This window comes from Somniosus microcephalus, unplaced genomic scaffold (assembly GCF_052327205.1).
Source record: "Somniosus microcephalus isolate GS21.2 unplaced genomic scaffold, FLI_Smic_1.0 unresolved_chr3, whole genome shotgun sequence".
Taxonomy (NCBI): domain Eukaryota; kingdom Metazoa; phylum Chordata; class Chondrichthyes; order Squaliformes; family Somniosidae; genus Somniosus; species Somniosus microcephalus.
The window spans coordinates 45,508,032-45,531,810 of NW_028225181.1; the positions used below are offsets into that span (position 1 = coordinate 45,508,032).

Genomic DNA, 23,779 nt, shown 5'->3' on the forward strand with positions numbered 1-23,779 from the left:
CGATTTTGATAGATATTTTATTCATTTTAGCCCAGTTCATCGGTTCAAAAATTAAATATTTACAGTTTTAATTTTCTCAATTTTGTCTGAAACTCACTTAAGAAAAAGTGTGAGATCGCTTGCAGTAAAAGCATTTCACTGCTACCATAGATACCAAAAGCAGTAAAGAGAACGCACTCTACATTACCCTGACAGTGCAGCCCCACTTTATTCCCAGTGTCAGCATCGAGCGCTCCCACAGCAGGTACAATCTCCCTCCATATTACCCTGACAGTGTCTCCCCACTTTATATCCAGTGTCAGCATCGAGCGCTCCCACAGCAGGTACAATCTCCCTCCATATTACCCTGACAGTGTCTCCCCACTTTATATCCAGTGTCAGCATCGAGCGCTCCCACAGCAGGTACAATCTCCCTCCATATTACCCTGACAGTGTCTCCCCACTTTATATCCAGTGTCAGCATCGAGCGCTCCCACAGCAGGTACAATACAAGGCTCCCTCAACATTACCCTGACAGTGCAGCCCCACTTTATTCCCAGTGTCAGCATCGAGCGCTCCCACAGCAGGTACAATCTCCCTCCATATTACCCTGACAGTGTCTCCCCACTTTATACCCAGTGTCAGCATCGAGCGCTCCCACAGCAGGTACAATACAGAGCTCCCTCTACATTACCCTGACAGTGTACCTCCACTTTATACCCAGTGTCAGCATCGAGCACTCCCGGGGCAGGTACAATACAGAGCTCCCTCTACGTTACTCCAACAGTGTACCCCCACTTTATACCCAGTGTCAGCATCGAGCACTCGCACAGCAGGTACAATACAGAGCTCCCTCTACATTACCCTGACAGTGCAGCCCCACTTTATTCCCAGTGTCAGCATCGAGCACTCCCGGGGCAGGTACAATACAAGGCTCCCTCTACATTACCCTGACAGTGCAGCCCCACTTTATACCCAGTGTCAGCATCGAGCTATCCCGGGGCAGGTACAATACAGAGCTCCCGCTGAGATCTGTACAGGAAGTGGGCATGTGGCCTGAGGAAGTGAAAGAGAAATATGTACAGGAAGGGGTGCAAGAACAGAGCGACCTGGACGTGCATAGTCACAAATCTTTGAAGGTAGCAGGGCAAGTTGATAAGGCAGTTAAGAAAGCGTATGGATACTTTGCTTTGTACATAGGGGCATTGAATAGAAAAACAAGTCATGCTGAAACTTTACAAATCACTGGTTAGGCCTCAGCTGGAGTATTGTGTAATATGTGAGGACTTCGCATTTTAGGAAGGATGTGAAGGCCTTGGGGAAAGTTCAGAAGAGGTTTCCCAGGATGACAACCAACGATGAGGGACTTCAGTTATGTGGAGAGACTGGAGAAGCTGGGATTGCCCTCCTTAAGAGCAGAGAAGGTTAAGGGGAGATCTAATTGTGGTATTCAAAATTATGAGGGGTTTTGATCGAGCAAGGAGGGAGAAACAGTTTCTTCTTACAATTGGGTCGGTAACCAGAGATCATCAGCGAAAGAGCTAGAGGGGAAATCAGAATTTTTTTCACACAGAGGATTGTTAGGATCTGGAACGCACTCCCTGAGTCGTGGAATCAGATTCCATGGGAACTTTCAAAAGGCAACTGGACATGTACTTGAAGAGGACTAATTTGCAGGATCATGGGGAAAAGCTGTACAGGAAGACAGCATAAGGCATCTGGAAGTGAGGGAGATATTGTACAGGAAATGGTCTGGAGGCAGCAGGAAGTGATAGTTTTGTACAGGAAATGGTCTGGAGGCAGCAGGAAGTGACAGTTTTGTACAGGAAGTGGGCTGGAGACAGCAGGAAGTGACCGTTTTGTACAGGAAGTGGGCTGGAGGCAGCAGGAAGTGACAGTTTTGTACAGGAAGTGGGCTGGAGACAGCAGGAAGTGACAGTTTTGTACAGAAAGTGGGCTGGAGACAGCAGGAAGTGAGAGTTTTGTACAGGAAGTGGGCTGGAGACAGCAGGAAGTGAGAGTTTTGTACGGGAAGTGGGCTGGAAGCAGCAGGAAGTGAGCGAGATCTGTACAGGAAGCAGGAAATTAGAGAGATCTGTACAGGACACAATCGCAAAATACTGCGGATGCTGCAAATCTGAAATAACAGAAAACGCTGGGACAACTCAGCAGGCCAGGCAGCATCCATGGAGAGAGAAACAGTGTTAATGTTTCAGGTCTGGGACCCTTCATCAGAAGTGGGTTGGAGGCTGCAGGAAGAGAGAGATCTGTACAGAAAGTGGTGTAGCCAAGTGGTATTTTCAACATTCTGACGTTCTTGGTCCCAATTGCACTCGGCTTTCTAGACAATTCCATGAACTTCGAATTGAGATCAACGCAAGTTGAGCACGAGCACGACAGTCAGAGTCACACCAACGATGAACAAGAAGGGCAGCCAAGTTTTCAGGAACCCTGCAAAGCTGAGAGAGTAGGGAAAACAAAGGGGAATTGCGTCAGCCTGATTCTGTGCCATGTAAGGATGGAGTTACGTTACAGATCAACCGGGATCGAATTGCGTAGCGGAACAGGCTTGAGGGGCAAAAAGGCCTACTCCTCTTCCTATGTTCGATCATCCTGTTCCGACCCCTCCAAACAAACGACCCACCACGAACTAACACTTCAATAAAGAGACAGGCACATTCTCCACCTGACCCCAAATAGAGAGCATCGACACAGGATAGGGACCAGGAGCAGGAAACCAAGCCGATTCAAACAACCAGCTAAAACAAGCGTCACTGGACAGGGATCAGGATCCGGAACCCAGGTTGATTCAGCCCCTCCGTAACCCAGAGGTCACTGGACAGGGGTCAGGAGCCCGGGCTGCATCGCCCTCCCTCCCTAACCCAGGGATCACTGGACAGGAATCAGGAGCAGGAACTCGGGCTGATTCACGCCCTCCCTAACCCAGGGGTCACGAGCAGGAACCCGGACTGATTCACCCCCTCCCTAACTCAGGGGTTACTGGACATGGATCAGGAGCTGGAACCTGGGCAGAAACACCCTACCTGCCTAACTCAGGGGTCATGGGACTGGGATCAGGAGACGGAACCCGGGATGATTCAACACCTCCCTAATCCAAGGGCCACTGGACTGGGATCAGGAGCAGGAACTGGGCTGGATTCATCCCCTCCCTAATCCAGGAGGTCACTGGACAGGAATCAGGAGCAGGAACCCGGGCTGAATAACCCCCTCCTTAACCCAGGGGTCACAACAGGGATCAGCAGGAGGAACCCGGGCTGAATCATCCTCTCCCTAACCCAGGAGGGGTCACTGGACAGGGATCAGGAGCAGGAACCCGGGCTGATTCACCACTTCCCTAAACCAGTGGTCACTGGACAGGGATCAGGAGCAGGAACCCGGGCTGAATCACCCGCCCTGCCTAACCCAGGGATCACTGGACAGGGATCAGGAGCAGGAACCCGGGCTGATTCACCACTTCCCTAAACCAGTGGTCACTGGACAGGGATCAGGAGCAGGAACACTGGCTGACTTCACCCCTCCCGAACCCAAGGGTCACTGGTCAGGGATCAGGAGCAGGAACCGGGGCTGATTCACCATCTCCCTCACCTAGGGGCCACTGGACAGTGATCAGGATCCCGTGCTGATTCATCCCTCCCAAACCCAGCGGTTCCTGGACAACGATCAGGAACCCATGCTGATTCATCCCTCCCGAATCCAGCGGTTCCTGGACAGGGATCAGGAGCAGAAACCCGGGTTGATTGACCTCCTCCCTAACCCAGGGTCACTGGACAGGGATCAGGAACCCGGGCTGAATCACCCTCCCTAACCCAGGGGTCACTGGACAGGGATCACTGGACAGGAATCAGGAGCAGGAACCCGGGCTGATTCACCCCCTCCCTATCCCAGGAGGTTACTGGACAGGGATCAGGAGCAGGAACTTGGGCTGATTCATCCTGTACCTACCCAGGTCGTCACTGGACAGGAATCAGGAGCAGGAACGCGGGCTGATTCACCTCCACCCTAACCCAGGAGGTCACTGGACAGGGATCAGGAGCAGGAACATGGGCTGATTCACCCACCCTGCCTAACCCAGGGGTCACTCGACAGGGATCAGGAGCAGGAACCCGGGCTGATTCACCGACTCCTCCCTAACCAAGGGGAGACTTTACAGGGATCAGGAGCAGGACCCCGGGCTGATTCATGCCCTCCCTAACTCAGGGGTTACTGGACAGTGATCAGGAACTGGAACCTGGGCAGAATCTCCCTACCTGCCTAACCCAGGGGTCACGGGGCTGGGATCAGGAGAAGGAACCCGGGCTGATTCACCACTTCCCTAACCCACGGGTCACCGGACAGGGATCAGGAGCACGAATCGAGGGCGATTCACCCTCCCTCCCTAACCCAGGGGTTCCTGGACAGGGGATCAGGAGCAGACACCCAGGCTCATTCACCTCCTCCCTAACCCAGGAGTCACTGGAGAGGGATCAGGAGAAGGAACCCGGGCTGATTCCTACCTCCCTAACCCAGGGTTCACAGGACAGGGATCAGGAACAGGAACCCTGGATGATTCACCTTCTCCCACAATAACCCAGGGGTCATTACACAGGAATCAGTCGCAATCCAGGCTGATTCACCCACTCTCTAACCCAAGAGTCAAGGACAGGGATCAGGAGCAGGAACCCGGGATGATTCACCCCCTCCATAACCCAGGGGTCACTGGACAGGGTTCAAGAGCAGGAACCCGGGCTTATTCCCTCCCTCACTAATCCAGTTGTTACTGGACAGTGATCAGAGGCAAAAACCCAGGCTGATTCAGGGATCAGGAACCTTGGATAATTCACCTTCTCCCACAATAACCCTAGGGTCACTGGACAGGGATCAGGAGCACGAACACGGGATGATTCACCCGTTCCCTAATATCCAGGGGTCACTCGACAGGGATCAGGTGCAGGAACCCGGGCTGATTCACCCCCTCCCTAACCCAGGAAGTCGCTGGACAGGGATCAGGAACAGGAGCGATGATTCACTCTCACCCTAACCCAGGGGTCAGGAACAGGAACCCTGGATGATTCACCTTCTCCCACCATAATCCTGGGGTCAGTGGACAGGGATCAGGAGCAGGAACCCGGGCTGATTCATCCCTCCCTAACCCAGGGGTCACTGGACAGGGATCAGGAGCAGGAACCCGGGCTGATTCATCCCTCCCTAACCCAGGGGTCACTGGACAGGGATCAGGAGCAGGAACCCGGGCTGATTCATCCCTCCCTAACCCAGGGGTCACTGGACAGGGATCAGGAGCAGGAACTCGGGATGATTCACTCTCTCCCTAACCCAGGGGTCACTGGACAGGAACCTGGGCTGCTTCTCCCTCCTCGACTTATTTACCAGACGTTTTTACCCTTCCCGGGGTACTTACGCTGTTCGACGTATTTGCCCCCCACCCACCCTGGCGTGTTCCACCTACCTGATGTATTTGCTGTGGATCAGCATTAGGAAGCAGAGTTTGACCATGTTCCAAGAGGTCTTGTTGTCGTATCGCATCAGGTTGAGGGCCATGGCAACATGCGAATGGCAGTTATCACAGCACAGATTGTGCTAGAACCAGAGACAAACAGTTACATCCTGCGACATCCCAGCAGTATCCTATACACCAGCAGAGCCCAGCTCAACCATCCCAGCACAGTATCCCACACACCAGAGCCCAGTTCGATCATCCTAGTAGTTTCGCATACTAGCAGAGCCCAGCTTAACCATCCCACCACAGCACCCCATACACACGATCATAGCTCAACCATCCCAGCACAGTATCCGATACACCAGCAGAGCCCAGCTCAACAATCCCAGCACAGTATCCAACATACCTGCAGAGCCCAGTTCAATCATCCTAGTACATTTTCCCATACAAGCAGAGGCCAGTTCAACCATCCCATCTGCTTTATCCCAGTACAATGTTCCATAAACCAACAGAGCCCAACACACCCAGCAGGACACACAGACACTGCAATATACCAGAGTCTGTCTCATATGCAGACCCCAGTACCAGACTGGTGGGCAGTGAGTGTCTCCAGACCCCCCCAGTACCAGACAGGTGGGCAGTGAGTCTGCAGACCCCCCAGTACCAGACTGGTGAGCAGCGAGAGTCTCCAGACCCCCCAGTACCAGACTGGTGAGCAGTGAGAGTCTCCAGACCCCCCAGTACCAGACTGGTGAGCAGTGAGTCTCCAGACCCCCCAGTACCAGACTGGTGGGCAGTGAGAGTCTCCAGACCCCAGTACCAGACTGGTGGGCAGTGAGTCTCCAGACCCCCCAGTACCAGACTGGTGGGCAGTGAGTCTCCAGAACCCCCAGTACCAGACTGGTGGGCAGTGAGTCTCCAGACGCCCCAGTACCAGACTGGTGGGCAGTGAGTCTCCAGACCCCCCAGTACCAGACTGGTGGGCAGTGAGAGTCTCCAGACCCCCCAGTACCAGACTGGTGGGCAGTGAGTCTCCAGACCCCCCAGTACCAGACTGGTGGGCAGTGACAGTCTCCAGAGCCACCAGTACCAGACTGGTGGGCAGTGAGAGTCTCCAGACCCCCCAGTACCAGACAGGTGGGCAGTGAGAGTCTCCAGACCCCCCAGTACCAGACTGGTGGGCAGTGAGTCTCCAGACCCCCCAGTACCAGACTGGTGGGCAGTGAGAGTCTCCAGACCCCCCCAGTACCAGACTGGTGGGCAGTGAGTCTCCAGACCCCCCAGTACCAGACTGGTGAGCAGTGAGTCTCCAGACCCCCCAGTACCAGACTGGTGGGCAGTGAGTCTCCAGACCCCCCAGTACCAGACTGGTGAGCAGTGACAGTCTCCAGACCCCCCAGTACCAGACTGGTGAGCGGTGAGTCTCCAGACCCCCCAGTACCAGACTGGTGGGCAGTGAGTCTCCAGACCCCCCAGTACCAGACTGGTGGGCAGTGAGAGTCTCCAGACCCCCCAGTACCAGACTGGTGAGCAGTGAGTCTCCAGACCCCCCAGTACCAGACTGGTGGGCAGTGAGTCTCCAGACCCCCCCAGTACCAGACTGGTGGGCAGTGAGTCTCCAGACCCCCCAGTACCAGACTGGTGGGCAGTGAGTCTCCAGACCCCCCCCAGTACCAGACTGGTGGGCAGTGAGTCTCCAGACCCCCCAGTACCAGACTGGTGAGCAGTGAGTCTCCAGACCCCCCAGTACCAGACTGGTGGGCAGTGAGTCTCCAGACCCCCCAGTACCAGACTGGTGAGCAGTGAGTGTCTCCAGACCCCCCAGTACCAGACTGGTGAGCAGTGAGTGTCTCCAGACCCCCCTAGTACCAGACAGGTGGGCAGTGAGAGTCTCCAGACCCCCCCAGTACCAGACTGGTGAGCAGTGAGTCTCCAGACCCCCCAGTACCAGACTGGTGGGTAGTGAGAGTCTCCAGACCCCCCAGTACCAGACTGGTGGGCAGTGAGCCTCCAGACCCCCCAGTACCAGACAGGTGAGCAGTGAGTCTCCAGACGCCCCAGTACCAGACAGGTGAGCAGTGAGTGTCTCCAGACCCCCCCCAGTACCAGACTGGTGGGTAGTGAGAGTCTCCAGACCCCCCAGTACCAGACTGGTGGGCAGTGAGTCTCCAGACCCCCCAGTACCAGACAGGTGAGCAGTGAGTCTCCAGACCCCCCCAGTACCAGACTGGTGGGCAGTGAGTCTCCAGACCCCCCAGTACCAGACAGGTGAGCAGTGAGTCTCCAGACCCCCCAGTACCAGACTGGTGGGCAGTGAGAGTCTCCAGACCCCCCAGTACCAGACTGGTGAGCAGTGAGTCTCCAGACCCCCCAGTACCAGACTGGTGGGCAGTGAGAGTCTCCAGACTCCCCCAGTACCAGACTGGTGAGCAGTGAGAGTCTCCAGACCCCCCCAGTACCAGACTGGTGAGCAGTGAGTCTCCAGACCCCCCCAGTACCAGACTGGTGAGCAGTGAGAGTCTCCAGACCCCCCCAGTACCAGACAGGTGAGCAGTGAGAGTCTCCAGACCCCCCAGTACCTGACTGGTGGGCAGTGACAGTCTCCAGACCCCCCAGTACCAGGCTGGTGGGCAGTGAGAGTCTCCAGACCCCCCAGTACCAGACTGGTGGGCAGTGAGTCTCTCCAGACCCCCCAGTACCAGGCTGGTGGGCAGTGAGTCTCCAGACCCCCAGTACCAGGCTGGTGGGCAGTGAGTCTCCAGACCCCCCAGTACCAGACAGGTGGGCAGTGAGTCTCCAGACCCACCAGTACCAGACTGGTGAGCAGTGAGTCTCCAGACCCCCCAGTACCAGACAGGTGAGCAGTGAGAGTCTCCAGACCCCCTCAGTACCAGACTGGTGAGCAGTGAGAGTCTCCAGACACCCCAGTACCAGACTGGTGGGCAGTGAGAGTCTCCAGACCCCCCAGTACCAGACAGGTGGGCAGTGAGAGTCTCCAGACCCCCCCAGTACCAGACAGGTGAGCAGTGAGTGTCTCCAGACCCCCCAGTACCAGACTGGTGGGCAGTGAGAGTCTCCAGACCCCCCAGTACCAGACTGGTGAGCAGTGAGTGTCTCCAGACACCCCCAGTACCTGACAGGTGGGCAGTGAGAGTCTCCAGACCCCCCAGTACCAGACTGGTGGGCAGTGAGAGTCTCCAGACCCCCCCTCCAGTACCAGACAGGTGGGAGGTGAGAGTCTCCAGACCCCCCAGTACCAGACTGGTGGGCAGTGAGAGTCTCCAGACCCCCCCTCCAGTACCAGACAGGTGGGAGGTGAGAGTCTCCAGACCCCCCCCAGTACCAGACAGGTGAGCAGTGAGTGTCTCCAGACCCCCCAGTACCAGACTGGTGAGCAGTGAGTGTCTCCAGACCCCCCAGTACCAGACAGGTGGGCAGTGAGAGTCTCCAGACCCCCCAGTACCAGACTGGTGGGCAGTGAGTCTCCAGACCCCCCAGTATCAGACTGCCCACGTTCGGTGTTCGAGAGATCAGATGCAGGCCCCTGACTGACACTAGCTCTGGCCTTTCGCACGGAGCACAGCTCACATTACCATTCGATGTTTATATTCCTCGGATGCTTCTGAGACGCTGGTGTCCCAAGGGTTGGGCGCCATCCTGTAAACCTTGGTTGGGTCCAGTTGCCAGTACCTGAAATGACAGATTCCTAAAGTCACTGCTCTTCTCAGAAATATTTCAGACCGTCAATCCACCGAACTTGCAGTACTGTGCACCTGGGTTACACTGCACTTTGGAGCACTGTGCACAGTTCTGGTCTCCATATACCACGGTTAGATCACACTTTGTGTACTGTGAACAGTTCTGGTCTCCATGTATCCTGGTTTGACTTCACTTGGTGTACTGCGCACAGTTCTAGTCTCCATATATCCTGGTTTGATTGCACTTGGTGTACTGCGCACAGTTCAGGTCTCCATATATCCTGGTTTGACTACACTTGGTGTACTGCGCACAGTTCAGGTCTCCATATATCCTGGTTTGACTACACTTGGTGTACTGCGCACAGTTCAGGTCTCCATATATCCTGGTTTGACCACACTTGGTGTACTGCGCACAGTTCTAGTCTCCATATATCCTGGTTTGATTGCACTTGGTGTACTGCGCAGTTCAGGTCTCCATATGCCCTGGTTAGACGACACGTGGTGTACTGTGCACATATATAGTCTACATATGTCCTGGTTTGCCTACACTTGGTGTACAGCGCACAGATCTGGTCTCCATATACAGCATCCTGGTTTGACTTCACTTTGTGTAATGTGCACAGTTCTGGTCTCCATATATCCTGGTTTGACTACACTTGGTCTGCTGTGCACAGTTCTAGTCTCCATATATCCTGGTTAGACTACACTTGGCCTACTGCGTACAGTTCAGGTCTCCATATATCCCTGTTTGACTAAACTTGGTGTACTGCGCACAGTTCTAGGTGCACAGTTCTAGTCTCCATACAGTATCCTGCTATGACTACACTTGGTGTTACTGTGCACAGATGTAGTCTCCATATATCCTGGTTTGACCACATTTGGTGTACTGTGCACAGTTCTCGTCTCCATATATCCTGGTTTGACCACGGTGTACTGTGCACAGATCGTGTACTGTGCACAGATGTAGTCTCCATATATCCTGGTTTGACCACCTCTGGTGTAATGTGCACAGCTCTAGTCTGCATATACCCTGGTTTGACTCCACTTGGCGTACTGTGCACAGTTCTCGTCTCCATATATCCTGGTTTAACTACACTTGGCGTACTGCGCAGAGTTCTAGTCTCCATATATCCTGGTTTGATGACTACACTTGGTGTACTGCGCACAGTTCTAGTCTCCATATACAGTATCCTGGTTTGACTTCACTTGGTGTACTGCGCACAGTTTGTGTACTGCGCACAGTTCTCGTCTCCATATATCCTGGTTTGACTACACTTGCTGTACTGTGCACAGTTCTAGTCTCCATATATCCTGGTTTGACCACACTTGGTGTACTGTGCACAGTTCTGGTCTCCATATACAGTATCCTGGTTTGACTTCACGGTGTACTGTGCAAAGTTCTGGTCCCCAAATACCCTGGTTTGACTTCACTTGGTGTATTGTGCACAGTTCCAGTCTCCGTATATCCTGCTTTGACTACACTTGGTGCACTGCGCAGTTCGTGTACAGCGCACAGTTCTAGTCTCCCTATACCCGGGTTTCACTTCACTTGGTGTACAGTGCACAATTCTGGTCTCCATATACAGTATTCTGGTTTGACTTCACTTGGTCTGCTGTGCACAGTTCTGGTCTCCATATATCCTGGTTTGACCACATCTGGTGTAATGTGCACAGTTCTAGTCTCCATATGCCCTGGTTTGAGTACACTTCTTGTACTGCGCAGTTGTAGTCTCCATATATCCTGGTTTGACCACACTTGGTGTACTGTGCACAGTTCTAGTCTCCATATACCCTGGTTCGACTACACTTCTTGTACTGCGCAGTTGTAGTCTCCATATATCCTGGTTTGACCACACTTGGTGTACTGTGCACAGTTCTAGTCTCCATATACAGTATCCTGGTTTGACTTCACAGTGTACTGTGCAAAGTTCTGGCCCCCATATACCCTGGTTTGACTTCACTTGGTGTATTGTGCACAGTTCTAGTCTCCGTATATCCTGGTTTGACTACACTTGGTGTACTGCGCACAGTTCTAGTCCCCATATACCCTGGTTTGACGACACTTGTACTGCGCACAGTTATAGTCTCCAGATATCCTGGTTTGACTTCACGGTGTACTGTGCACAGTTCTGGTCTCCATATATCCTGGTTTGACCACATCTGGTGTACTGTGCACAGTTCTAGTCTCCATATACCCTGGTTTGACCACATCTGGTGTAATGTGCACAGTTCCAGCCTCCATATACCCTGGTTAGACTTCACTTGGTCTGCTGTGCACAGTTCTGGTCTCCATATATCCTGGCGTGACCACATCTGGTGTACTGTGCACAGTTCTAGTCTGCAGATACCCTGGTTTGACTCCACTTGGTGTACTGCGCACAGTTCTGGTCTCCATATATCCTGGTTTGACCACACTTGGGTCTACTGTGCACAGTTCAGGTCTCCATATATCCTGGTTTGACTTCACTTGGACTACTGTGAACAGTTCAGATCTCCATATACAGGAAACTTTGATTTATCCGGAGGTTATATGTCCGGAATACTCGATCTAACGGCAAAAATCAGGAGCCGTTTTCTATAAGTTTTTTTAGTTCTCGTTGCTTTTCTTTCCCCAGTCAGGCACTGCAAGGTCTGTAGCTATAGCAACAGCTTCAGCTAGAGGCGCTTGCAGCTGCAGCCGACTGTTTAGAAGCTGTTGTTGTCAGATACGGAGATGAAAACCTCCGTATGCTTCAACATTAACTTTGTACGTCTGACAGTTTTGATAGATCGGCAACAGCTCGGTCCCGTCGGTGCCGGATATCACAAAGTTTCCTGTATCCTGGTTTGACCACATATGGTGTAATGTGCACAGTTCTAGTCTCCATATACCCTGGTTTGACCGCACTTGAGGTACTGTTCACAGTTCTAGTCTCCATATACCCTGGTTTGACCGCACTTGGGGTACTGTTCACAGTTCTAGTCTCCATATATCCTGGTTTGACTACACTTGGCCCACTGCGCACAGTTCTAGTCTCCATATACCCTGGTTCGACTACACTTCTTGTACTGCACAGTTCTAGTCTCCATATATCCTTGTTTGACCACACGGTGTACTGTGCACAGTTCTGGTCTCCATATACAGTATCCTGGTTTGACTTCACGGTGTACTGTGCAAAGTTCTGGTCTCCATATACCCTGGTTTGACTACACTTGGCCTACTGCGCATAGTTCAGGTCTCCATATATCCCTGTTTGACTACACTTGGTGTACTGCGCACAGTTCTAGGCTCCATACACAGTATCCTGCTATGACTACACTTGGTGTACTGTGCACAGTTCTAGTCTCCATATATCCTGGTTTGACCACACGGTGTACTGTGCACAGTTCTGGTCTCCATATACAGTATCCTGGTTGGACTACACTTGGTGTACTTGCCACAGTGCTAGTCTGCATATACCCTGGTTTGACTCCACTTGGTGTACTGTGCACAGTTCTCGTCACCATATACCCTGGTTTGACTTCACTTGGTGTACTGTGCACGATTCTATCGTCCATATACCATGTTTTGACTAAACTTGGTGTATTGTGCACAGTTCTGGTCTCCATATATCCTGGTTTAACCACATTTGGTGTATTGTGCACAGTTCTGGTCTCCATATACAGTATCCTGGTTGGACTACACTTGATGTAATTTGCACAGTTCTAGTCTGCATATACCCTGGTTTGACTCCATTTGGTGTACTGTGCACAGTTCTAGTCTCCATATATCCTGGTTTGACCACGGTGTACTGTGCACAGATGTAGTCTCCATATATCCTGGTTTGACCACCTCTGGTGTAATGTGCACAGCTCGAGTCTGCATATACCCTGGTTTGACTCCACTTGGCGTACTGTGCACAGTTCTCGTCTCCATATATCCTGGTTTAACTACACTTGGCTTACTGCGCAGAGTTCTAGTCTCCATATATCCTGGTTTAATGACTACACTTGGTGTACTGCGCACAGTTCTCGTCTCCATATATCCTGGTTTGACTACACTTGCTGTACTGTGCACAGTTCTAGTCTCTATATATCCTGGTTTAACTACACTTGATGTACTGCGCAGTTCGTGTACTGTGCACAGTTCTAGTCTCCGTATATCCTGGTTTGACCACACTTGGTGTACTGTGCACTGTTCTAGTCTCCATATACAGTATCCTGGTTTGACTACACTTGGTGTACTGCGCACAGTTCTAGTCCCCATATACCCTGGTTTGACGACACTTGTACTGTGCACAGTTCTAGTCTCCATATACCCTGGTTAGACTTCACTTGGTCTGCTGTGCACAGTTCTGGTCTCCATATATCCTGGCGTGACCACATCTGGTGTAATGTGCACAGTTCTAGTCTGCATATACCCTGGTTTGACTCCACTTGGTGTACTGTGCACAGTTCTAGTCTCCATATATCCTGGTTTGACTTCACTTGGCTTACTGCGCACTGTTCTAGTCTCCATATATCCTGGTTTGACTACACTTGGTGTACAGTGCACAGTTCTAGTCTCCATATACCCTGGTTTGACTACACTTGGTGTACTGTGCACAGTTCTGGTCTCCATATATCCTGGTTTGACCACACTTGGTGTACTGTGCACAGTTCTAGTCTCCATATATCCTGGTTTGACTTCACTTGGCTTACTGCGCACTGTTCTAGTCTCCATATATCCTGGTTTGACTACACTTGGTGTACAGTGCACAGTTCTAGTCTCCATATACCCTGGTTTGACTACACTTGGTGTACTGTGCACAGTTCTGGTCTCCATATATCCTGGTTTGACCACACTTGGTGTACTGCGCACAGTTCTAGTCTCCATATACGCTGGTTTGACCACACTTGGTCTACTGTGCACAGTTCTGGTCTCCATATATCCTGGTTTGACCACACTTGGGTCTACTGTGCACAGTTCAGGTCTCCATGTACAGGATACTTTGGTTTATCCGGAGGTTGTATGTCCGGAATACTCGATCTAACGGCAAAAATCAGGAGCCGTTTTCTATAAGTTTTTTTAGTTCTCGTTGCTTTTTTTCCCCCCAGTCAGGCACTGCAAGGTCTGTAGCTATAGCAACAGCTTCAGCTAGAGGCGCTTGCAGCTGCAGCCGACTGTTTAGAAGCTGTTGCTAAGCAACAGTCTTTGTTGTCAGATATGGAGATGAAAACCTCCGTATGCTTCAACATTAACTTTGTATGTCCGGCAGTTTTGATAGATCGGCAACAGCTCGGTCCCGTCGGTGACGGATATCACAAAGTTTCCTGTATCCTGGTTTGACCACATATGGTGTAATGTGCACAGTTCTAGTCTCCATGTACCCTGGTTTGACCGCACTTGGGGTACTGCGCACAGTTCTAGTCTCCATATATCCTGGTTTGACTTCACTTGGTGTACTGTTCACAGTTCAGGTCTCCATATATCCTGGTTTGAGTACACTTGGTGTACTGTGCACAGTTCTAGTCTCCATATACCCTGGTTCGACTACACTTCTTGTACTACGCAGTTCTAGTCTCCATATATCCTTGTTTGACCACACTTGGTGTACTGTGCACAGTTCTGGGCTCCATACACAGTATCCTGGTTTGACTTCACGGTGTACTGTGCAAAGTTCTGGTCTCCATCTACCCTGGTTTGACTACATTTGGCCTACTGCGCAGAGTTCAGGTCTCCATATATCCCTGTTTGACTACACTTGGTGTACTGTGCACAGTTCTAGTCTCCATATATCCTGGATTGACCACACGGTGTACTGTGCACAGTTCTGGTCTCCAAATACAGTATCCTGGTTGGACTACACGGTGTACTTGCCACAGTTCTAGTCTGCATATACCCTGGTTTGACTACACTTGGTGTACTGTGCACAGTTCTGGTCTCCATATATCCTTGGTTGACTTCACTTGGTGTACTGCGCAGAGTTCTAGTCTCCATATATCCTGGTTTGACCACACTTGGTCTACTGTGCACAGTTCTAGTCTCCATATATCCTGGTTTGAGTACACTTGGTGTACTGTGCACAGTTCTAGTCTCCATATATCCTGGTTTGAGTACACTTGGTGTACTGTGCACAGTTCTAGTCTCCATATATCCTGGTTTGACTTCACTTGGTCTACTGTGCACAGTTCTAGTCTCCATATACCCTGGTTCGACTACACTTCTTGTACTGCGGCGTTCTAGTCTCCATATATCCTTGTTTGACCACACTTGGTGTACTGTGCACAGTTCTGGGCTCCATATACAGTATCCTGGTTTGACCACACTTGGTGTACTGTGCACAGTTCTGGGCTCCATGTACAGTATCCTGGTTTGACCAAACTTGGTGTACTGTGCACAGTTCTGGGCTCCATGTACAGTATCCTGGTTTGACCACACTTGGTGTACTGTGCAAAGTTCTGGTCTCCATATACCCTGGTTTGAGTACACTTGGTGTACTGCGCAGATCGTGTAGTGTGCACAGTTCTAGTCTCCATATACCCTGGTTTGACGACACTTGTACTGCGCACAGTTCTAGTCTCCATATATCCAGGTTTAACTGCACTTGGTGTACTTTGCACAGTGGTCTCCATATCTCCTAGTTTGACTTTCACTTGGTGTACTGTTCTCAGTTCTAGTCTCCATATACCCTCGTTAGACTACACTTGGTGTACTGTGCACAGTTCTAGTCTCCGTATACCCTGGTTAGACTACACTTGGTGTACTGTGCACAGTTCTGGTCTCCATATATTCTGGTTTGACCACATCTGGTGTAATGTGCACTGTTCTAGTCTCCATATATCCTGGTTAGACTACACTTGGTGTACTGTGCACAGTTCTAGTCTCCATATACCCTGGTTAGACTACACTTGGTGTACTGTGCACAGTTCTGGTCTCCATATATTCTGGTTTGACCACATCTGGTGTAATGTGCACTGTTCTAGTCTCCATATATCCTGGTTTGACCACATCTGGTGTAATGTGCACTGTTCTAGTCTCCATATCTCCTAGTTTGACTTCACTTGGTGTACTGTGCACAGTTCTGGTCCCCATATACCCTGGTTGGACTTCACTTGGCTTACTGCGCAGAGTTCTAGTCTCCATATATCCTGGTTTAATGACTACACTTGGTGTACTGCGCACAGTTCTAGTCTCCATATACAGTATCCTGGTTTGACTTCACTTGGTGTACTGCGCACAGTTTGTGTACTGCGCACAGTTCTCGTCTCCATATATCCTGGTTTGACTACACTTGCTGTACTGTGCACAGTTCTAGTCTCCATATATCCTGGTTTAACTACACTTGGCGTACTGCGCAGAGTTCTAGTCTCCATATATCCTGGTTTGATGACTACACTTGGTGTACTGCGCACAGTTCTAGTCTCCGTATATCCTGGTTTGTCTACACTTGATGTACTGCGCAGTTCGTGTACTGTGCACAGTTCTAGTCTCCGTATATCCTGGTTTGACCACACTTGGTGTACTGTGCACTGTTCTAGTCTCCATATACAGTATCCTGGTTTGACTACACTTGGTGTACTGCGCACAGTTCTAGTCCCCATATACCCTGGTTTGACGACACTTGTACTGTGCACAGTTCTAGTCTCCATATACCCTGGTTAGACTTCACTTGGTCTGCTGTGCACAGTTCTGGTCTCCATATATCCTGGCGTGACCACATCTGGTGTAATGTGCACAGTTCTAGTCTGCATATACCCTGGTTTGACTCCACTTGGTGTACTGTGCACAGTTCTAGTCTCCATATATCCTGGTTTGACTTCACTTGGCTTACTGCGCACTGTTCTAGTCTCCATATATCCTGGTTTGACTACACTTGGTGTACAGTGCACAGTTCTAGTCTCCATATACCCTGGTTTGACTACACTTGGTGTACTGTGCACAGTTCTGGTCTCCATATATCCTGGTTTGACCACACTTGGTGTACTGCGCACAGTTCTAGTCTCCATATACGCTGGTTTGACCACACTTGGTCTACTGTGCACAGTTCTGGTCTCCATATACCCTGGTTTGTCTTCACTTGGTCTACTGTGCACAGTTCAGGTCTCCATATACAGGAAACTTTGGTTTATCCGGAGGTTGTATGTCCGGAATACTCGATCTAACGGCAAAAATCAGGAGCCGTTTTCTATAAGTTTTTTTAGTTCTCGTTGCTTTTTCCCCCCCCCAGTCAGGCACTGCAAGGTCTGTAGCTATAGCAACAGCTTCAGCTAGAGACGCTTGCAGCTGCAGCCGACTGTTTAGAAGCTGTTGCTAAGCAACAGTCTTTGTTGTCAGATATGGAGATGAAAACCTCCGTATGCTTCAACATTAACTTTGTATGTCCGGCAGTTTTGATAGATCGGCAACAGCTCGGTCCCGTCGGTGACGGATATCACAAAGTTTCCTGTATCCTGGTTTGACCACATATGGTGTAATGTGCACAGTTCTAGTCTCCATGTACCCTGGTTTGACCGCACTTGGGGTACTGCGCACAGTTCTAGTCTCCATATATCCTGGTTTGACTTCACTTGGTGTACTGTTCACAGTTCTAATCTCCATATATCCTGGTTTGACCACATATGGTGTACTGTGCACAGTTCTAGTCTCCACATATCCTGGTTTGATGACTTCACTTGGTGTACTGCGCACAGTTCGTGTACTGCGCACAGTTCCAGTCTCCATATATCCAGGTTTGACTACACCTGGTCTGCTGTGCACAGTTCTAGTCTCCATATACCCTGGTTCGACTACACTTCTTGTACTGCGCAGTTCTAGTCTCCATATATCCTTGGTTGACCACACTTGGTGTACTGTGCACAGTTCTGGGCTCCATATACAGTATCCTGGTTTGACTTCACGGTGTACTGTGCAAAGTTCTGGTCTCCATCTACCCTGGTTTGACTACATTTGGCCTACTGCGCAGAGTTCAGGTCTCCATATATCCCTGTTTGACTACACGGTGTACTGTGCACAGTTCTAGTCTCCATATATCCTGGATTGACCACACGGTGTACTGTGCACAGTTCTGGTCTCCAAATACAGTATCCTGGTTGGACTACACGGTGTACTTGCCACAGTTCTAGTCTGCATATACCCTGGTTTGACTCCACTTGGTGTACTGTGCACAGTTCTCGTCTCCATATATCCTGGTTTGACTACACTTGGTGTACTGCGCAGAGTTCTAGTCTCCATATATCCTGGTTTGACTACACTTGGTGTACTGTGCACAGTTCTGGTCTCCATATATCCTTGGTTGACTTCACTTGGTGTACTGTTCACAGTTCTAGTCTCCATATATCCTGGTTTGACTACACTTGGTGTTGCTCACAGTTCAAGTCTGCATATATCCCTCTTTGACTACACTTGGTGTACTGCGCACAGTTATAGTCTCCATATATCCTGGTTTGACTACACTTGGTGTTGCTCACAGTTCAAGTCTGCATATACCCTGGTATGACTTCACTTGGCCCACTGCACAGTGTTTAGGTCTCCATATATCCTGGTTTGAGTACACTTGGTGTACTGTGCACAGTTCTAGTCTCCATATACCCTGGTTCGACTACACTTCTTGTACTGCGGCGTTCTAGTCTGCATATACTCTGGTTTGACTTCACTTGGTGTACTGTGCACAGTTCTGGTCTGCATATACGCTGGTTTGTCTTCACTTGGTCTACTGTGCACAGTTCAGGTCTCCATGTACAGGATACTTTGGTTTATCCGGAGGTTGTATGTCCGGAATACTCGATCTAACGGCAAAAATCAGGAGCCGTTTTCTATAAGTTTTTTTAGTTCTCGTTGCTTTTTTTCCCCCCAGTCAGGCACTGCAAGGTCTGTAGCTATAGCAACAGCTTCAGCTAGAGACGCTTGCAGCTGCAGCCGACTGTTTAGAAGCTGTTGCTAAGCAACAGTCTTTGTTGTCAGATATGGAGATGAAAACCTCCGTATGCTTCAACATTAACTTTGTATGTCCGGCAGTTTTGATAGATCGGCAACAGCTCGGTCCCGTCGGTGACGGATATCACAAAGTTTCCTGTATCCTGGTTTGACCACATATGGTGTAATGTGCACAGTTCTAGTCTCCATGTACCCTGGTTTGACCGCACTTGGGGTACTGCGCACAGTTCTAGTCTCCATATATCCTGGTTTGACTTCACTTGGTGTACTGTTCACAGTTCTAATCTCCATATATCCTGGTTTGACCACATATGGTGTACTGTGCACAGTTCTAGTCTCCATATATCCTGGTTTGATGACTTCACTTGGTGTACTGCGCACAGTTCGTGTACTGCGCACAGTTCCAGTCTCCATATATCCAGGTTTGACTACACCTGGTCTGCTGTGCACAGTTCAGGTCTCCATATATCCTGGTTTGAGTACACTTGGTGTACTGTGCACAGTTCTAGTCTCCATATACCCTGGTTCGACTACACTTCTTGTACTACGCAGTTCTAGTCTCCATATATCCTTGTTTGACCACACTTGGTGTACTGTGCACAGTTCTGGGCTCCATACACAGTATCCTGGTTTGACTTCACGGTGTACTGTGCAAAGTTCTGGTCTCCATCTACCCTGGTTTGACTACATTTGGCCTACTGCGCAGAGTTCAGGTCTCCATATATCCCTGTTTGACTACACTTGGTGTACTGTGCACAGTTCTAGTCTCCATATATCCTGGATTGACCACACGGTGTACTGTGCACAGTTCTGGTCTCCAAATACAGTATCCTGGTTGGACTACACTTGGTGTACTTGCCACAGTTCTAGTCTGCATATACCCTGGTTTGACTCCACTTGGTGTACTGTGCACAGTTCTCGTCTCCATATATCCTGGTTTGACTACACTTGGTGTACTGCGCAGAGTTCTAGTCTCCATATATCCTGGTTTGACTACACTTGGTGTACTGCGCACAGTTCTGGTCTCCATATATCCTTGGTTGACTTCACTTGGTGTACTGTTCACAGTTCTAGTCTCCATATATCCTTCTTTGACTACACTTGGTGTACTGCGCACAGTTATAGTCTCCATATATCCTGGTTTGACTACACTTGGTGTTGCTCACAGTTCAAGTCTGCATATACCCTGGTATGACTTCACTTGGCCCACTGCACAGTGTTTAGGTCTCCATATATCCTGGTTTGAGTACACTTGGTGTACTGTGCACAGTTCTAGTCTCCATATACCCTGGTTCGACTACACTTCTTGTACTGCGACGTTCTAGTCTGCATATACCCTGGTTTGACTTCACTTGGTGTACTGTGCACAGTTCTGGTCTCCATATACCCTGGTTTGTCTTCACTTGGCCTACTGTGCACAGTTCTGGTCTCCATATACCCTGGTTTGTCTTCACTTGGTCTACTGTGCACAGTTCAGGTCTCCATGTACAGGATACTTTGGTTTATCCGGAGGTTATATGTCTGGAATGCTCGATCTAACGGCAAAAATCAGGAGCCGTTTTCTATAAGTTTTTTTTAGTTCTCGTTGCTTTTTTTTCCCCCAGTCACGCACTGCAAGGTCTGTAGCTATAGCAACAGCTTCAGCTAGAGACGCTTGCAGCTGCAGCCGACTGTTTAGAAGCTGTTGCTAAGCAACAGTGTTTGTTGTCAGATACGGAGATGAAAACCTCCGCATGCTTCAACATTAACTTTGTATGTCTGGCAGTTTTGATAGATCGGCAACAGCTCGGTCCCGTCGGTGCCGGATATCACAAAGTTTCCTGTATCCTGGTTTGACCACATATGGTGTAATGTGCACAGTTCTAGTCTCCATGTACCCTGGTTTGACTACATTTGGTGTACTGCGCACAGTTCTAGTCTGCATATACCCTGGTTTGACTCCACTTGGCGTACTGTGCACAGTTCTAGTCTCCATATATCCTGGTTGGACTACACTTGGTGTACTGCGCACAGTTCTAGTTTCCATATATCCTGGTTTGACGACACGGTGTACTGTGCACAGTTCTAGTCTGCATATATCCTGGTTAGACCACACTTGTTGTACTGTGCACAGTTCCAGTCTCCATATATCCTGGTTAGACTACACTTGGCCTACTGCGCACAGTTCAGGTCTCCATATATCCCTGTTGGACTACACTTGGTGTACTGCGCACAGTTCTAGGTGCACAGTTCTAGTCGCCATACACAGTATCCTGCGATGAGTACACTTGGTGTACTGTGCACAGTTCTAGTCTCCATATACCCTGGTTTGACTACACTTGGTGTACTGTGCACGGTTTCTAGTCTCCATATATCCTGGTTTGACCACATATGGTGTAATGTGCACAGTTCTAGTCTCCATGTACCCTGGTTTGACTACATTTGGTGTACTGCGCACAGTTCTAGTCTGCATATACCCTGGTTTGACTCCACTTGGCGTACTGTGCACAGTTCTAGTCTCCATATATCCTGGTTTGACCACACTTGTACTGCGCACAGTTCCAGTCTCCATATATCCTGGTTAGACCACACTTGTTGTACTGTGCAGTTCTGGTCTCCATATATCCTGGTTAGACCACACTTGGCCTACTGCGCACAGTTCTAGTCTCCATACACAGTATCCTGCGATGAGTACACTTGGTGTACTGTGCACAGTTCTAGTCTCCATATATCCTGGTTTGACTACACTTGGTGTACTGTGCACGGTTTCTAGTCTCCATATACCCTGGTTTGACTACACTTGGTGTACTGCGCACTGTTCTGGTCTCCATATATCCTGGTTTGAGTACACTTGGTCTACTGTGCACAGTTCTAGTCTCCATATATCCTGGTTTGAGTACACTTGGTGTACTGTGCACAGTTCTAGTCTCCATATATCCTGGTTTGAGTACACTTGGTGTACTGTGCACAGTTCTAGTCTCCATATATCCTGGTTTGACTTCACTTGGTCTACTGTGCACAGTTCTGGGCTCCATGTACAGTATCCTGGTTTGACTTCACTTGGTGTACTGCGCACAGTTCTAGTCTCCATATATCCTGGTTTGACTTCACAGTGTACTGTGCAAAGTTCTGGTCTCCATATATCCTGGTTTGAGTACACTTGGTGTACTGCGCAGTTCGTGTAGTGTGCACAGTTCTAGTCTCCATATACCCTGGTTTGACGACACTTGTACTGCGCACAGTTCTAGTCTCCATATATCCAGGTTTAACTACACTTGGTGTACTTTGCACAGTGGTCTCCATATCTCCTAGTTTGACTTTCACTTGGTGTACTGTTCTCAGTTCTAGTCTCCATATACCCTGGTTAGACTACACTTGGTGTACTGTGCACAGTTCTGGTCTCCATATATCCTGGTTTGACCACATCTGGTGTAATGTGCACTGTTCTAGTCTCCATATATCCTGGTTTGACCACATCTGGTGTAATGTGCACTGTTCTAGTCTCCATATCTCCTAGTTTGACTTCACTTGGTGTACTGTGCACAGTTCTGGTCCCCATATACCCTGGTTGGACTTCACTTGGTGTACTGTGCACAGTTCTGGTCTCCATATACAGTATCCTGGTTTGACTACACTTGGGGTACTGCGCACAGTTCTAATCTCCGTATATCCTGGTTTGACTCCACTTGGTGTACTGTGCACAGTTCTAGTGTCCATATACCCTGGTTTGACTACACGGTGTACTGCGCACAGTTCGTGTACTGTGCTCAGTTCTAGTCTCCATATACCGTGGTTTGACTACACTTGGTGTACCACAGTACACAGAGCAGGAGGCGCCCAGGATGTAACCACAGCCTGTGCCGAGTGAGCTGGTCTCACAGTGTGTTACTGAGCCGCACACACAGAACAGGGAAGGCCCAGGCTCCATCCCCGGCCCTGTGCTGCTGTGCTGAGTTAGCTGCGCTCCCACCGCCGCCCCCAGCCCCGGTCAGACACACACGCAGTCCCGGGATACACTCACTTGGTCGGCTTCCCAAAGGCCATGTTGTCCTCCTGCAGTGAGAGAATTGCAACAGTCAGTCTGATCTCAAACCCTGACCTCAAACCTGCTAAAATCTTTGCTCCATCGCATCACCTACCGACACATAGTACGGTCCAGCAAAGTCCCGGATGATCCCAGACAAGGTGCAGATTCCCATGTGCCCAACGAGCGGGAAAAGCCAGCTGCAGATTAAAAGGGAGCAGAGTTCAGCGAATCTGACAATCCAGACCCTGATGTCTGTCCCCTCTATCTGCCGGTCTGCTCTCCCTCTCTCCGTCTGTCTTTCTCACACTCCCCGCCTCTCTGCATCTCTCCGCCCTCCCCCTCATTCCCCGTCGCCCTTTCCCCCCTCCCTCCCCCGCCTGCTCAGAATCATAGAATGGTACACCACAGGAGGCGGCCATTCGGCCCCTCATGTCTCTGCTGTCTTTGGTAGAGCTATCCAATTAGTTCCACTCACCTGCTCTTTCCCCCTAGCCGTGTCATTTTTTCCCCTTCAAGTATTTATTCAATTCCCTTTAGAAAGTTACTATTGAATCTGCTTCCACCGCCCTTTCAGGCAGTGCATTCCAGATCACAACAACTCGCTGTGTAAATAATGTTTTCCTCATCTCCCCTCTGGTTCTTTCGCCAATCACCTTAAATCGGTGTCCTCTGGTTACCGACCCTCCTGCCACTGGAAACAGTTTCTTCATATTTACTGTATCAAAACCCTTCATGATTTAGAACACCTCTATCAAATCTCCTCTGCT

The 23,779-nt window shown here is 50.1% G+C and overlaps 1 protein-coding gene across 1 annotated transcript; it reads right to left on the reverse strand.

Moving 5' to 3' along the window:
* Positions 1-3: 3 nt before the first annotated feature.
* Positions 4-23,313, reverse strand: LOC147091397 (transmembrane protein 222-like). Its single transcript, XM_085976758.1, has 5 exons — positions 23,125-23,313; positions 23,007-23,038; positions 9,028-9,124; positions 5,444-5,574; positions 4-2,438 (listed from the first exon to the last, which is right to left on the reverse strand). The coding sequence occupies exons 1-5, from the start codon at positions 23,182-23,184 to the stop codon at positions 2,351-2,353; spliced, it is 408 nt and encodes a 135-aa protein (XP_085832884.1). The 5' UTR covers positions 23,185-23,313; the 3' UTR covers positions 4-2,350.
* Between the last annotated feature and the right edge of the window lie 466 nt (positions 23,314-23,779).